At 34.5% G+C, this 15,290-nt stretch overlaps 1 protein-coding gene across 3 annotated transcripts in view; it reads right to left on the bottom strand.

Moving 5' to 3' along the window:
• ORC3 (origin recognition complex subunit 3) overlaps nt 1–15,290 on the bottom strand; it is a 126,194-nt gene that overhangs the window by 25,022 nt on the left and 85,882 nt on the right. For all 3 annotated transcript variants that reach the window (XM_056818574.1, XM_056818575.1, XM_056818573.1), the window contains exons 12-13: nt 13,917–14,033; nt 12,398–12,477 (exon numbers count right to left, since the gene is read on the bottom strand). In XM_056818574.1, the coding sequence (XP_056674552.1) occupies nt 12,398–12,477; nt 13,917–14,033 (197 nt within the window). The remainder of the gene's footprint in view (nt 1–12,397; nt 12,478–13,916; nt 14,034–15,290) is intronic.

The following is a 15,290-nucleotide window of genomic DNA, read 5'->3' as shown; positions in this document are numbered from 1 at the left end:
TCACTTAACTCCCATTGCCTAGCCCTTACCACTCTTCTGCCTTGGAACCAATATACAATATTGATTCCAAGACGGAAGATAAGGGTTTAAAACAAACAAAATAAATATAAAAATAAAATAAAATAAACTTACCCCCTCCAAAAAAAAAAGACATGATAGAACTGACTAGAACTGATCATTTGATAGAATTCTTTCCTTTTATTTCCTTGGCTAATCTGAAATATGTTACTTTGTAAAATGTGATAAAGTAATTACTGTATTATACTTTATATACACACAGATACATATATGTGTGGAGTTAGTATTCCACTCTCCTTGAGATTCCAAAGAAAACATTTTTATTTATATAAGAAAACACAACAGGGATAACTCATGTATTTAGTCTTGGAACTGGAAGGATTGGCATTCAAATCTTGCCTTTGACATATAGTGGGTATGTGAACATGGGCAAGTCATTTAACCTCTTGGAAACCTCTGGCAACCCTGTAAGACAATAGGTTAATGATAGGTTGCTTATCTAGGTTGGTAGAGGGAATGTAAACATACATATTCTCTCTCTCTCCCCCAAAGCCCCCAAATCAAAGCAAATTTTCCATAAACTTTCATTACAGATTTCTGACTAAATTAATCAAATATACTAGTCTTACAAAGACATGAATTAAAAACATTAAAAAATCATGTTTATTAAAGAGTTTTCTCTCACTTCTGGGACTTTTATCACCCTAACCAGAAGCTGGAGGAAATAATTAAAGTCTCAGCCTAAGGATAAATCACACCAGCTTGAATTTGCCATTTGGTTTTCTTTAGAGACAATAAATCTAACTATCATTTAGCATACTACTTTAATATTATTGGGCTACATTAATTCTGAAAAAATTAAAGGCATACTCCATATTCAGAAGTTCTGAGATGTACATATAGATCTGCATAGAAAACTTGATACACAACACTAAACTGAAAACAAACCCAGCTTTCTCTATTAATGAAAAATAGGTGGCTATCTTCCAAGCATCAAATGAACTTCTTAGAAGTTCTAGTGTGGCAAAAAAAAATTTTTTTTTCCACTTTAGGAAACTACAAGGCAACTTAGCCCCTAGAAACACTTAGGAAAAGCCAAACTTATCTGAACAAGACAACATAAAAGTAATTGAAAAAGCAGAAAACAGAATCTGATCAAGTGAAGCTCATTAAATACCATCTCTAATAGATACTTAGGAGTAGGTTTTACACGTTGGATTCTAAAAAAAGGCCAAATAAAAGACATCTATGGTGCGTCACATTATTTAAAATCTCAATTAGATGGTAAATCTTTAACTTAATTTAGAAAAAGTCAATCATTGTTAGGCACCTTCTATATGTCAGGCAGTGTGCTAATTACTGGGGATATTAAAAAAAAAAAAAGAGTAAAGAAACAGTGCCTGCCCCGAGGAGCTCACAATGAAATGGAGGAGACAACAAGAAAATAAACAGATACAAACAAGTTACATTTAAGACAAATAAGAAATAATTAAGAGAAAAAGGTACTAGAATTAGGAGAGATTGGGAAAGGTTTCTTGAGGAAGACTAGATTTTAGCTGGGGCTTAAAGGTGGAGATGATTCCATTACCAACATGATGATCAAACTTCATACTACAAAGTGTAACTGGAGGAGGGTTTTAGTGTGCTGTCATTCTTCATATAGTAGCTAAAAGAATCAGAAAAGATCCATATGACTTTTTCATGTTAAAATTAATAAGCTTGTGGATAGAAGATTCTTGTACATCTTTAAATGTGGCAATTATTTAGGAAAATTTAAAAAAAATCATTATAGTGGGTGGGCAGAGCAGGGCAAACTCCTCTCTCAGTGCAGGAAGTCTCAGACTAAGCCCATGGTTTCTCTGCACATCTGTTTGCTTTCACTTTCAGGTTTTTGTTTTTATTTTTGGTGTAGAGGGTGGGAGGAAGAGTGTTAGTTGAGCAGGGGGCAGGAGCAGAATGAGAGCACAGTACTGTAAATTGAACACAGGTTTTAAAAATTAAAGAGAGAACTCTGTACAGTGGGGCCCGCATCCACAGGGGATAGATGCATTCCAAGACCTGAAGCAGATGGCTGAAACCTCAGCTATAAGGAATGCCTATGTTACCTGAGGGTAACTGAATCAGAGGATTACTGAATCAGCAGATACTGAGGCACTACTGTACCACTGGCACCACTACTCTTGTACTTTGGGACCATTATTACAGTAAAAAAGGACTTTCTTAAACAAAAGCACTGTGATAATCTATGATGAATATGGATCAGAGAGAATATTATAGGCAGAATAGAGGAAAATATCCCATGGGAGTAAGAGTATGGGTTCAAATATGACCTCATACTTCCAACTGTGAGACCTTAGGCAAGTCACTTAATTTCATTTGCTTAGCCCTTGCCCATCTGTCTTACAGTTGTAAGGCAGAAAGTAAAGATTTTTTTAAAAACTATTAAAAAAATAACTTAAAAATATGTTCTTATTTCATGTTATGGTCAAGTAAGGGAAATGAATTCTTTACTCAAGATAGACATCATTGTGGTATGGTCCTAGAAGGTTATGCTGACATATATCTACAGGCAGCTCAAAATCCTCTCAGTATTAGCCTGCCAAAGGGCTGTGTCAGTTAACTGATAACAACAACAGGATCATGGGACTTGGACCTGGGAGGGACTTTAGAAATCATGTAGTGTGACCTCTTCATTTAATAGATGAGAAAACCGATATATAAAGAGGCTAAGTAATTTGTCTTAAGATCACACGTGTGCTAAGTAGAAAAATGAAATTTGAACTCAGGCCTTTAGACTTCAAAACTAATGCTCTCCCCCATTAGACCATAAGCTTCAAAGTTTCTTAAGCTGCTTTAGAAATACTGCATTTGAGACCTAAAATAATTTCCCTAGATCTCATTAAATACTAAGTGAGTTTTGACAAGGTCACTTGCCTTATCATCCTGTCTTACTTCCAATGTTAAATATTGGCATGATACATTTGGAAAGAAGGTTGGCTTGTTTGCTGAAGATTCAATTAGATGATACCTGCCAGGTAATGAATATTTTTGGTCACAGCTTATCATAATGATTGTGGTGTGAAGTAGACAAATATGTTTGGTGAAAGGAGCAAACAAAAAATTCAGAGCCCTTGAAGAAATGAACTAGGAGAGAGACTAAAAATTAAGAGATAGAAGGATGAACATAGAAAACAGAAAGAAAAACAATGAGAGATAAATATAAATATATATGTAGGGAAAGTGAGAGACTTTCTTTCATGGTATATTATGCCCAATGACATTACAGATAAGTCTCTAAAGAGTTTACAAATCATTTTGCATATTAGCAACTAAAGCCATAACTAGCACCTTTAAGTACTTGTTCTGAAAGTCAGAGGGAATCCACAAGAGTGGAAGTAATAGAATCAAAGAACACAGAGTACCCTTTGATTACTTGTTAGGCAGTAATCTGTCTTTCATTTTATAATTAGGAAAGTATGTCTGAGAGAAATGTTACTTAACCAAAATCACAGAGAAAATTAGTGGCAGAGCTAGACTAGAACCCAAATTTTCTGACTCCCAGCTTAATGCTCTTTCCACTATAAAATGATGCCTCCAAGAAATTCCACTCAAGGTTCAGAGAATCTCATTAGTTGATTGACTGTAGCATCATTGACTCCAATTGAATGAAGTGATCAGTAGGTTATTGATCAGCAAGGATTCTGCATTGATGGTTAATAAAAAATAGTGTACCACACTAATAAAATATAATCTCTAATGCATTTTCAAGACAAACTTTTCCACTATCTTCATATCTTAGAATTTCTGTCATGTGTTTTCTGTTATAAGGAATGATAAGGGTGGCTTTTGCAAGAGAATAACATTTTTTATGCCCCCTTTCAAACAATATTAAACATAACTATACTTTGTTACATTTGCCCCAGATTTTTAACTCTTCCCAGCCTGTATGTTCTGAATGGTAACTACTAACTTCTATGGAAGATAATTACCTTGCTATTTATTATATGTCAAATTGGAAATAACTGGAGAAGTCTTGATATGCTACAAAACTCCGTTCTAGTTTTATGATGTCTTCTATTATCTTTTGTCTTAAGAAGCAAGGAGCTAGACTGCCGTTTTGGAAGTATTTCACAGACAATGGAACTGTCATTATTTATAACTGGCCATTTATATTATCTTGAGTCGATCTGCAGAATCAGACCATGATGCATTATTCAACCTTCAGATCTTTAGCCTCTTCCAAGTTAAACTGATAAAACATTAATAATATGTGTAATTCCATTTTGATGAACTCAACAAAATTTTACCACTTATATTTTTTCCAGCAAGTCAGGTCTCAGAAATTTGAATAATTTTCTTATAGTCTGAATCCCTTCAGCTATTATCAGCTGCAGTTTGTTGGTATTGGAAACAAGTTGAAAGGTCATATATGGGCCAAACAACCAGCTACAATGAATCCTTTCTTTGATGTTATGTTTGAGCCACACACCAAGACAACTAATGGCAGAATGTTCTAAGTCCAACATTTCTCAAACCTGTATTTAGGTTGAATTCTGATAGTGTTCTGTGAGGCTATAATGCAAAGGACACTTTTTTCAATAGAATGTTGGGAGTTGATCATTAAATCCATTTCATACTTGAACAAGAATATCCACCTATGACATACCTAAGAATGGTAATATGGTATATATTTTGTAAACTGATATATCTTATTTCTTTCTCTTTTATTAATAAATTATACTATCATCTTTTCACTCATATTTGTTTCCAAGTGCAATCCAAGAACTGTAACAAAAAAATATATATTTTAAGAGAGATGCCAACTTTAGGTAGAAAACATCACATTTGTTTTACAGAGATGTATAAGAGGACAAAATTTTTTTTTACATAAATGTTATTACAACTTCTATTTCCAAACTTATCAACTGTGAAAGTTTACAAAATCCCTGTTTTCTAGGAGGTTTCTATTAAGAGACGCTAGGTTCAAAAAAAAAAGAGCATATTTGCCATTCCTTGGTTTCAAATTTTGTTCACTTCAAGGCCAGATTCAGATTCTCTTAGATTCTTTTTATTGGTTATTTTGAAATTATTTCCTGGTCCTAGACTGGATTCTTGTCTTAATAAAGAAGTATTGAAGAATATGTGTTTAGTTCTTCCCATATGCTATTGATGTCTTGAGTTTTCCTTCTTTCATTGAAGCTTAGCTAGGTACATAATTAACCTGATTATATTCTGTATGTTCTATCTTACAGGTCAAGGTCCCTGGTATTTGAATATATTTGATGGGGATAAGCAGAACCACTGAATAACTATTAGATTACACTTATGGTACATCTGAAATTTAGTTTCCTCATAAAAAAATTGAAAAGTTTTAATCTGATTTCTGTGAAACTTTATATGTAACTTCTAGAATATTTACAGAACAATTGTGATATTTTTCTTGCTTCATTTTTGTTTTTTAAATACTTATCTTCTGTCTTAGAATGCTTACTAAGTATTAGTTCCAAGGAAGCAGAGTGATAAGGGTTAGGCAATTAGAGTTAAGTGACTTGCCTAGTCACATGCTAGGACATATCTGGGGCTAATTGGAACTCAGGACCTCCTGTCTCCAGGCTTGGCTCTCTATTCACAGTCCCTTTGTTTCATGGTTTAAAAAAAAAAAAACCCAAACATCTTTTTAACACATATACTTTCCCAGTGAAAGCATAGGACTTTTAATCTGAGAGAAAAAACAACAATCTTTGAAGAATCAAAGATGCAGGAAACTCCAAAGCCAATAGGTTTAGTGTATTTTGACAGGGCACAAAATATTTCTAATGATGACCTATATTCAAGAAGTGGCTAAAGGATATCTAGGAAATGTATGATCAGAAAAAGAGGGTAGGTTAATAAAGTAGCAGAAAGAAGAATAATAGATAGTCTAAATGCTAAAAATGGATCCATGAACTAAAAAAGACCTAGAGGAGGCTTCTAGCATGTTGGGTAGATTTTTGTGAAACATTTATGGAAAAACAGGCAAGAGTCAGAAAGGATGAAAAGTTATGAACTAGTTGGAATCTGTACTGATGGAAGGAATATCTATACTGAGATCACATATGCACTAAAGAAGTTAAACAATTTTAATACTCATATGTTACCTCTTAAAATACTTTCTTTGAAGTTTTAGTCTTTTCTTCTATATCAATATTTAATGTTTATCTTAGATTATATTTTAAATCTTGTAGTACCTATTTAAAAATTTATTTTGAAGATAGGTATTTTATAAATTTTACTTTGAAGATTGGTAACAAATAAGGTATTTGTTTTGAGACATTCAGTCCTCCAAATTTATATACTTTCTTTAGGAGGCGGGTGAAGCAAAATTGGATTTTTTTTTAATTGTTTCTCCCACAGCTAGTCTTCCAAATAGGGAAATAGAAGAGGATGTTCCCAGGATATATGGGAACCCATAGACACTGCAAGAGGGTTAAGAGTACAGGCTCACAGCTTAGCTAGATGTGTAGTACTTCAAATCAGGGTCATCAAATGGAAGAGAAAATAACATTAGATACAAATAACTATTAAAAATGAAAGACATTGGTCATCAGCATTATCATAGTTTTTTAAAATTCTGAAATTAGAGCAGAATCCCGAAAGGGAACTCTACATGAAATTAAATCTCCATTTAATATTTCTTGCTTTTAAAAAAAGTATAAAAATCTACATTTAACTTTAAAATTGTTCTGCTTCTCTGTGTACCTACTTGAATTGCTTTCTCCTCTGTACATTAAAAAATGTTATCTTAACTTTCTTTTTTGGGCATCAATATTGTTTATCTCCCACCATACTCCCCCTCCAAATTAAAAACTTTGAGAGATATGAAAAAAAAACAACTTGTTTACAAAAAAGTCAAGCAAAACAAAACCAGAATGGCCATTTCCAATTATGTGAATCTGAATCTCACATCCATCATTTCTGTCAGGATTTGGAAATCTGGTTTCCTTGTTTTCCTGGTTCTGTTCAATTCACTTTGCATCAGTTCATATTACCAAGGATTCTTTGAAATTGTCTCTTTTGTTATTTCTTAGGGAAATATAATATTCCATTACTTCATATGCCAAAATTTTCTTAGCCATTCCTCAGTTATCTAAGAAGTAGTCTAAGAGTATTCCCTCAGCTTCTATTCCTTTTACAATCCTTTTTCTACTCTTCAGGATTAACAAGTTTGTTTTGTTTGTTACTATTCCCTCTCCAGTACCCTGTTGAGTCTAACGTATTTCTATACCCAACAATGTGTTTTCAATCTTCCTTTGTCTATTTCTAATAAAAGTGAGGTTCATGGAATGTCTACTCCACAAGCCCTATAGCAATTTTGCATATTCTTCTCATGCATTCTAATTATGAGAAATAGTAATTCCATTCCCTTCTTTTACCCTTTTATACAAGTCTTTCTCCTTTTAGCCTCCTTTCTCTTTCCCTTTTTTAGATTGTCAGAAAAGAACCAATCTACTTCCAAGATCTCTACTTTTCTTAATTTCTTCAATACCTTTGAAGGAATTACAGCTCTGAAAGGATATTTGTTTCTTTTCTTCTTTTAGAATGTTACCATCAAATCATCTTATACTCCCAAATACTCAAATAAATTTACTTCTCTAGGGTTCTCAATTTTTATTTCAGAGTGCCTACTAGGTCTGGTCTTTTCATCAGAAATGCTTGGAAGTACTCTCTTCTGTTAAAAATCATTTTTTTCCTTTGTAGAATGATGCTCAGTTTTGCAAGGTAAGTTATTCATGGTTATAAAGCCTATCTTTTTGCCTTCTGGAATAACTGTCTTTCATATAAAGTAGAAACTGCTAATGGCTCCTTGTTATTTTACCTACTTTTTTTCTGGATGCCTGCAGTGTTTTTCCTTGAAATTCCGTATGCTGGCTATGACATTTCTGGGGCTTTATCATTTTGGAGTTCTTTTCTAGAGGTAATAGGTAGATTCTATCTTTGATTTGTCTTTTTTTTTTAAACCCTTACCTTCCACCTTAGAATCTATACTAGGTGTTGGTTCCAATGAAAGAGTGGTAGGACAGGCAATGGAGGTTAAGTGACTTGCCCATGGTCACACAGCTGGGAAGTGTCTGAGGCCAGATTTGAACCCAGAATCTCTTGTCTGTAGGCCTGGCTCTCAATCCACTGAGCCACCCAGTTGCCCCCATGCTTTTTGGTCCTAATAAATCCAGATATTTTCCTTTGTGATTTCTTGAAATATAGTATCTAGGCTTTTTTTTTTTTAATGATGATTTTAAGAGACTCAATCAAATCCTTCTTTCCTTCTCTAAAATTTTCCCCAGGGCTTTTTTTTTCAACTCTTGCTTTCTTTCTTCTAAGTATTCATAATAGTCCTTGCAGAAAATCCATTTTTCCTTTTTGAATTTTAGATTTACTCTATCCTGCTTGGTCTTTGGAATTTTAGCAACCAGGAATGTATACACCCCCACTTAAGGATTAACTGTAGGGGAGGATGGTCTATGTCACTTGCTAGCAAGTAAAAAATCAGAAACAACTGACTGACCCCCTGGGCTGTCCTAAGCCATGTTTAAGCCACCATTGGTACATGTGAGAGACAAGAAATGATGTAAAGAACTGCCTTTATATTTCACATCACTTCCTGTGAGAGGGACTTTTGTGGACTTTGGCAGTGGAACTTGACTTGGTGGTGTGTAGGACCTCAGACTGCTTCCCTGAAGGGACCATGTGGTGAGTGATAAGGTGGACTCCTCTCATCTTGGAGGAGGTCTTGTGGCTGGAAGCAGAGCTAGATTTAATCTTCTGGGAAGGCCCCTTGGCTGAGGCCTCTGAACTCCCCCTAGCTCAGACCAGGCCAGAGCAGAGCTTTTCCCCTTTCTCTCTTTCTCCCTCATTCTTAATTTTTTCCTTCTATTGAAAATTAACCACCATAAAATTCTATTCTGACTTGAGTATTTCATTGGGATTTAGAATTAAAACCCTCGCAACCACTAAATTTATATTCAGTCTCAACCCTAAAATATACCCTTAACACCTTTCAGACTTTGCTTGCAGTTGTATTCTCCCTTTCTTTTGGGTAATCTCTAGATTTTTAATAATACAGGTCAATGTCCTCTTTGGTGTACTAATTTCTTCAGCTTTAGATCCTGAATTGGAATTTTGTGCCAGGTCCTGGTTCTCTCCCCTCTTGAATTCTTGGGTGGAGTGGTATAGCTTGGGTGAGCTTGCTTCCTGTTCTGACCACTACCTTCAAGGGTTAGATTTCTGCCTCTAGACTGATTTTTGAAGTTCAGAATCTTGGGTCTTCAGGACACTTTCAGGCATCTCATTGTGTTAGAGATAATTCTTAAATCTAAGCTGTCTTAGGCACTATTGCACTGAACCTATTGGTACTCCCCAGGGATTCAACATTCTGGAACTTTCTGATCACCCCAGTGCTATCGTGGGGAAGTATTCTTGCTGCCTCAGGACATAGAATCTTATACATTATATAGTCTTTAGCCATTTTTGTCTTTCTCTGGTACTGATTTTCCTGGTAAGAGGGGTGTGACCTCTCTCCTACTGCACAATGGCTTCTGATTGACTTTTTATGCAGTTGTGGGGTGGAAGAAGTCACTTGTTCTAGTTTCCCATTGTGTTTATTGATCACGGACATTTACTGATCATTATTAGGGTTTGTGAAAACTTAGAAACTTTTGTAATCCATCTTTTCTTCACATAGCTTACCTTTACTGGAAGACTTCTGGTCTTAACCTGTTACAATTTAGATGGTTGACTGTTCATGTTTCAGAATCATAAAACTTCAGAGTTGGAAGAGATTTAACTAGGCAGAAGTTCTCAAACTAGGGTCAGTGAATTTGGGGAAAATATTTTGATAACTATTTCAATAATTAGTTTTATTTTACTTTTCAAAAACATTACTCTCAGAAGAAATCAATAGGCTTTATTAACTGCCAAAGTGGTTACTGACAAAAAGAAAGATAAAGATCCCCTACCTTAGAGACTATCTAGTCTAACCTGTATTTGGAAAACAGCTCCTTTAATATACTCCACAACTTATTCCAGATTTTTCTTGAAGATGTCTGGGGCAAGGGAACCCATTTCTTTGAAGACAATTCATTCCACTTTAAGATAGCTCTAATTATTGGCAAGTTTTAATCTTATGTTGAAGCCTAAATATTGCCCTTCTGTAACCTCTATCCATTACTTCTACTTTTGCTCCATAAGGCTATGCAAAATAAGCCCAATCCTTCTTCCACATAACATTCCTTCAAATAGGTGGAAACATTTATAGGTCCTTCAAATCTTTTAACCAAGCTAAACATCCTTTCATTGATCCTCATAAAACACGATCTGCAGGACTTTCTTCATTCTCATAACTGTATAATTGAAAATGTTACCCTAAAAAAAAAGAACTACATTTCCCAGGAGCCCACTGACTTCCTGTCATTATGTACTTCCTATAGAGAGAGGATAAAGGGAGTAGTTGTTGAGGCTCTCTCCCTCTGATGTAGAATCAGCAGTGATGGTGGTGAGTGGGGATGGCTAAAAATGGCTGATCAGCCATGGTCATTTTATTTTGTATATTCTTTATTCCTTGATTTCTAAGGATATTTAATAAACCTCATAAACTATAATATTTTTATTAGTAGAGATTTAATTTTTACATATTCTTTCTCTGTATATTGTCTAGTTTCTTCTGCATGTCTTTCCTATTATGTGAACTCAGAACTGAACACAATGCTATACACCTTAACTTCTGTGCTCTTAATCTCAGCTGGGCAATTTCCCAAAGATTTCTAGTATTCTTGACAACACTTCCCATTTATTGCCTCTAATCTTCTCTCTCTCATACACACATACAATGTGTGATTAGGAAAACAAAGAGTCTGGCAAATTGCCAAGCCAAGGGCATATATGTATTCTTAATCCTAACATATATTTCATAATATAAAGATTTACCATTTATCAAGAAAAAAATGGTATGGCCAGTTGCAGAAATTCAAGATACACAATCATAAATGATTTCTCTCTCATTCTAGCCACACAATTTTTATTTTTATAAAGTGAAAAAAATGTACCATGTATGCAAGAAATAAATCCATAGAGTATATATCATTATGACAAATTGTAAAAATAGATTATGTTTGCCAGTGCCAGTAAATGACCCTTTGACAACTGAGGGCTGCCATTATCTCTTTATAACACTAGGTCAGCAACTTCTGAAATTTGTATTTTGTTAGCTGGGATACATTCTTTGCCACCAAATTGGTTCAGTTCCATGGCCTCACTCCTTATAGATCCAATCTAGAAGGAAACTTCTTTGTAGGTAGGTAGTTCTCATGACATGGTTGTCCTTCATATAGCTAAATTATGGCCATAATTCTGCCCAGCATCACATAGCAAGTAAGTGTTTGAGGCCAGATTTGAAGTCAGAAAGATGAGTTTTCCTGATTTCAGGTCTGGTACCCTATCTACTACACCACCTAGCTACCATTGAGGACTATTCAGAAACCTATATTTTAAAATTAATGAAATTCCTTGACAAGGGGAGTTCTAGAAGAAGAAATTACATACAAAAGTGTGTTAAAATTATATCTTGTTCTAGTCCCATTGATCATCCCCACGCCTTTCTTGTTAGTAAAGTAAGTATATAAGTAACTAGTACAAAGTAGTAAAAGTAGGAAGTAAGAATGCAAAAAGAAAGCCAGTCATTTACAGACTATCCCACAGATTGAAGGCACATAATTTGCAAACTGCATCATATATTAATTAAAAATTACATCCCAATACTATCTGCTAAATCAGAGGAAATCATCAAGCTTTTTTGGTCCTACAATTTATAAGCCTCAGACAAGCACCAGACATCTACAGTAAGGTCAGCAGAACATCAAATGTTGCCGATAACGATAAGATGATGAGGATATATTAATAAACTAACCTCAAGATGTTATAGGTAAGAGTCTGTCTCTGACCAAAATCCTATTAAGATTAGAGACCCCAAATTCTTGCCCCTCAAATGCTACCATCTCTGTCTGGGTCCATGCTGTCAAGTGCTTCCAATTCTAATCCATAATTATATAAATGACTCTATACCTTTTTCTCTCCCATCCTCTTCCCCACCCTGCGTGCCATCCTCCACTACCTCATCCCTGTCCCCATAACATTTGCCTTTATACCTAATTCCCTTTTGCTGCTTGTTTCTGTAATTTCTATACCATGTGTTCTGTGCCTTATTAAAGCATGATCATAGCCTCCCTTCCCACCGTCATTGTGGTCTTCCTGGACAAGTATCCAAAGAATCAGAGGTGCTCCCCCTATTTCATAATTCCATAAATTAATTAGCAATTCCAATGTTTAAAAAAAGAGGAAGGAAAAATACCTGAGAAGTTGCAAAGCAGGCTCATATTCTTGTGACTCCCAAATATTCTTTTCTAAACATGCACAATACAGCTCTCTGATCTGAAAGTGAACAATGTATTAGTGAGGAACTGGGAAGCAAATGCTGAAATTGTTCTATATTAGTAGGTCAAAATTCCATACATTTGAGAGCCCAATTAGTATTATTAAGATGACCAATTTATGTAATTGATGCCAGATGTGTCACGAACTGAATGCTTTATAAGAACTTCCTTTAAATGAATAAGTGTGTACATGGGTTTGACTGATAACATCAGATACTGACTGTGCAGAAGTAATTGGAAAATAACAAAGCAGGAAATTGATGTGTAAGAAGTCTAGATGTGCCTGTTAATTCAAAATGTGCAAACACATTCAATCACAGCAATCATCTCAAAAACAAGAGAAACAAATTCCTTCACAATTGATCTCTGTAACTGAGTCAAAAATGTAGAGATCAAATTTTTCTCTGATAATTTACTGCACCCATAAATTCCTACAGGTACTTATACTTCAGCATTTCTGTGATTCTTTGAGACTCTCTGATATGTCTATAAGCTGTTTCTTGTAACTGTGATATTCCATCTTCCACTGTAAGCAACTTTATATGGGCTATTCCTAATTGTGTACATCAACTTGTTTCTGTCTCTTAGAATTCCTATCTTCCCTTAAAATAGGGCTTAGGTAACATCTCTTATATGAAGCCTTTGCTGATTCCTTAGTCATTAATGTTTTCCTTTAAAGTTCCTTTCCATAACTTTGTATGTACGCTAGTACAGAATGTCTTCAAGTAGAATGTAAACTTCTCAAGGGCAAAGAACATTTTGTTTTTGTCATGATAGCCCTGGTGATTTGATTGTAGTGAGTCAATGTTTGTTATATAAATTGAATCTCTTGAATTACATAGAAGAGATGGAAGTTCTAGGACAAAAATCTCATATGTAGCAGAAGTACTAATCTTATATAATGCTTCAATGTTTCCTCCTTTTATAGAATCATAGTTTGAGTAAAAGGACAACTTTTTCATTTCGAAGATGAGGAAACTAAGGCCCAGAGAAGCTGATTTATGGAGTTCACCCAGTAAATTAGTAGCATTTCTTGAACTAAATCTTAGTTTAGTTCAGTTCAACAAACATTTTATCCATAGCTTAATTTTTAAAAAATCTCATGAAAAGTCCCTGTACAAAAGATGACAGGCTGTATAACTATAGGTACTTTAGAAATGAAAATTACATTTATACATTTCGGGATTTTTGTCAGAGAGAAGCCACATACACTGTGAAATGAGGTTGTGTATAGCTGCAAATATCTTGGGAGAAAACACTTTTTCAATTACAAGTACTACTGTATGTCACTGGAATTGATTCAGATCTGCAAAACTTTTTTTAAAAATAGGATAGAACTCTATTCCAAACTCTGACTCCTGAAATGATCAGGAAGTCAAGGCATATAACTACTAGCATTCCTACTTCATATATTTCCAATCAGAAAGTATTAGTTACCTGGCGTCCCAAGGGATATTTGGGAAGGGAAGATGTGAATGCATGGAGACACTTCAGAACTATGAAGAAATTCTCATGATAAATGTGTAGCTCTTCCAGAAATCTCATGGTTTGTTCCTAAATATGATTTTAAAAATGTTAATATATCATTCAATAACAGAAGTGATATAAAAATACCACTTCAGGAGAAAATTCTTATTGGAAAAATTAACTATTTCCAACTGACATTAAACTTATGGCAAGTCAATAAAAGAGCAGATTCTAAATTGCAAAATGGCAATCTTAATTCATGAGGTTTTAGAAGTCAAACATTATACACAATTAGAGCAAAGCAAAACTGGCTACCAAATATATTTTTATCCACTGATCAACAGCCAGGTATTCTTTTGCAAATGCTAGAATCAGTTCTGTATTTCCAATAGATATATATCTCTAATACCATGGAGTTATGGAGCAAAGATGGGCAAATGTACAAATGAGCACTTAATTGGCAGTTCTATTGTATTCATCACCTCTCAAGAATAAAAAATGGAGCAAGTCTTCTCTATAAATGTCCAATAGTACCCTAGTGTCTCATTAATATCAGATGGGCTAAAATGATCAGAAAACCAAATATTATTACTTAAGAATCAATATAATTAACTCAATGAAATTCTGCTTATTCTTTGTGCTTTCACAAAGGTATAATTACAAGGATATACTGACTTCATCTATGAAAAATAAAGTATAAAAAAAAGGAAATATGGGGATAAAACTTTCCTCATCATTCTGTGGTAGATTAATATACTCATTCAGTCCTGATGGTGACTGATTAAAAGGACAGAATTTTTTTTTTTAACCCTTACCTTCCGTCTTGGAATCAATACTGTGAATTGGTTCCAAGGAAGAAGAGTGGTAAGGGCTAGGCAATGGGGGTTAAGTGATGTGCCCAGGGTCACATAGCTGGGAAGTATTTGAGGCCAAATTTGAACCTAGGACCTCCCATCTCTAGGCCTGGTTCTCAAACTACTGAGCTACCCAGCTGCCCCCTAAAAGGACATAAACATTAACTTGTGGAGAAGACATAAACTTGCCAGAGGCTGAATTTTCCAGTTATTGAGGGAAACTCAATCCCATCATTCAATATAGCTTCTTGTCTCTCGAAAAAGTTGAAAGTGAACAGAATTCCAAAGGCCACTTATATATCAAAAGCTCTTCATATTTCTTGTTTGAAAATACTTTAAGCATAAAACAGTGTATATATATATATATATATATATATATATATATATATATATATATATTTCCTTAAGCTTGACTGCTGTGAGATGCCGAGTTAGTAGACTGGATTCAGTGCATTTTAAATGGCTTTTTATTCTGAATTTAATACCAAAT

The sequence above is a fragment of the Monodelphis domestica genome, chromosome 2 (assembly GCF_027887165.1).
Source record: "Monodelphis domestica isolate mMonDom1 chromosome 2, mMonDom1.pri, whole genome shotgun sequence".
NCBI classification, from domain to species: domain Eukaryota; kingdom Metazoa; phylum Chordata; class Mammalia; order Didelphimorphia; family Didelphidae; genus Monodelphis; species Monodelphis domestica.
This window is presented reverse-complemented; position numbering and strand designations above follow the sequence as displayed.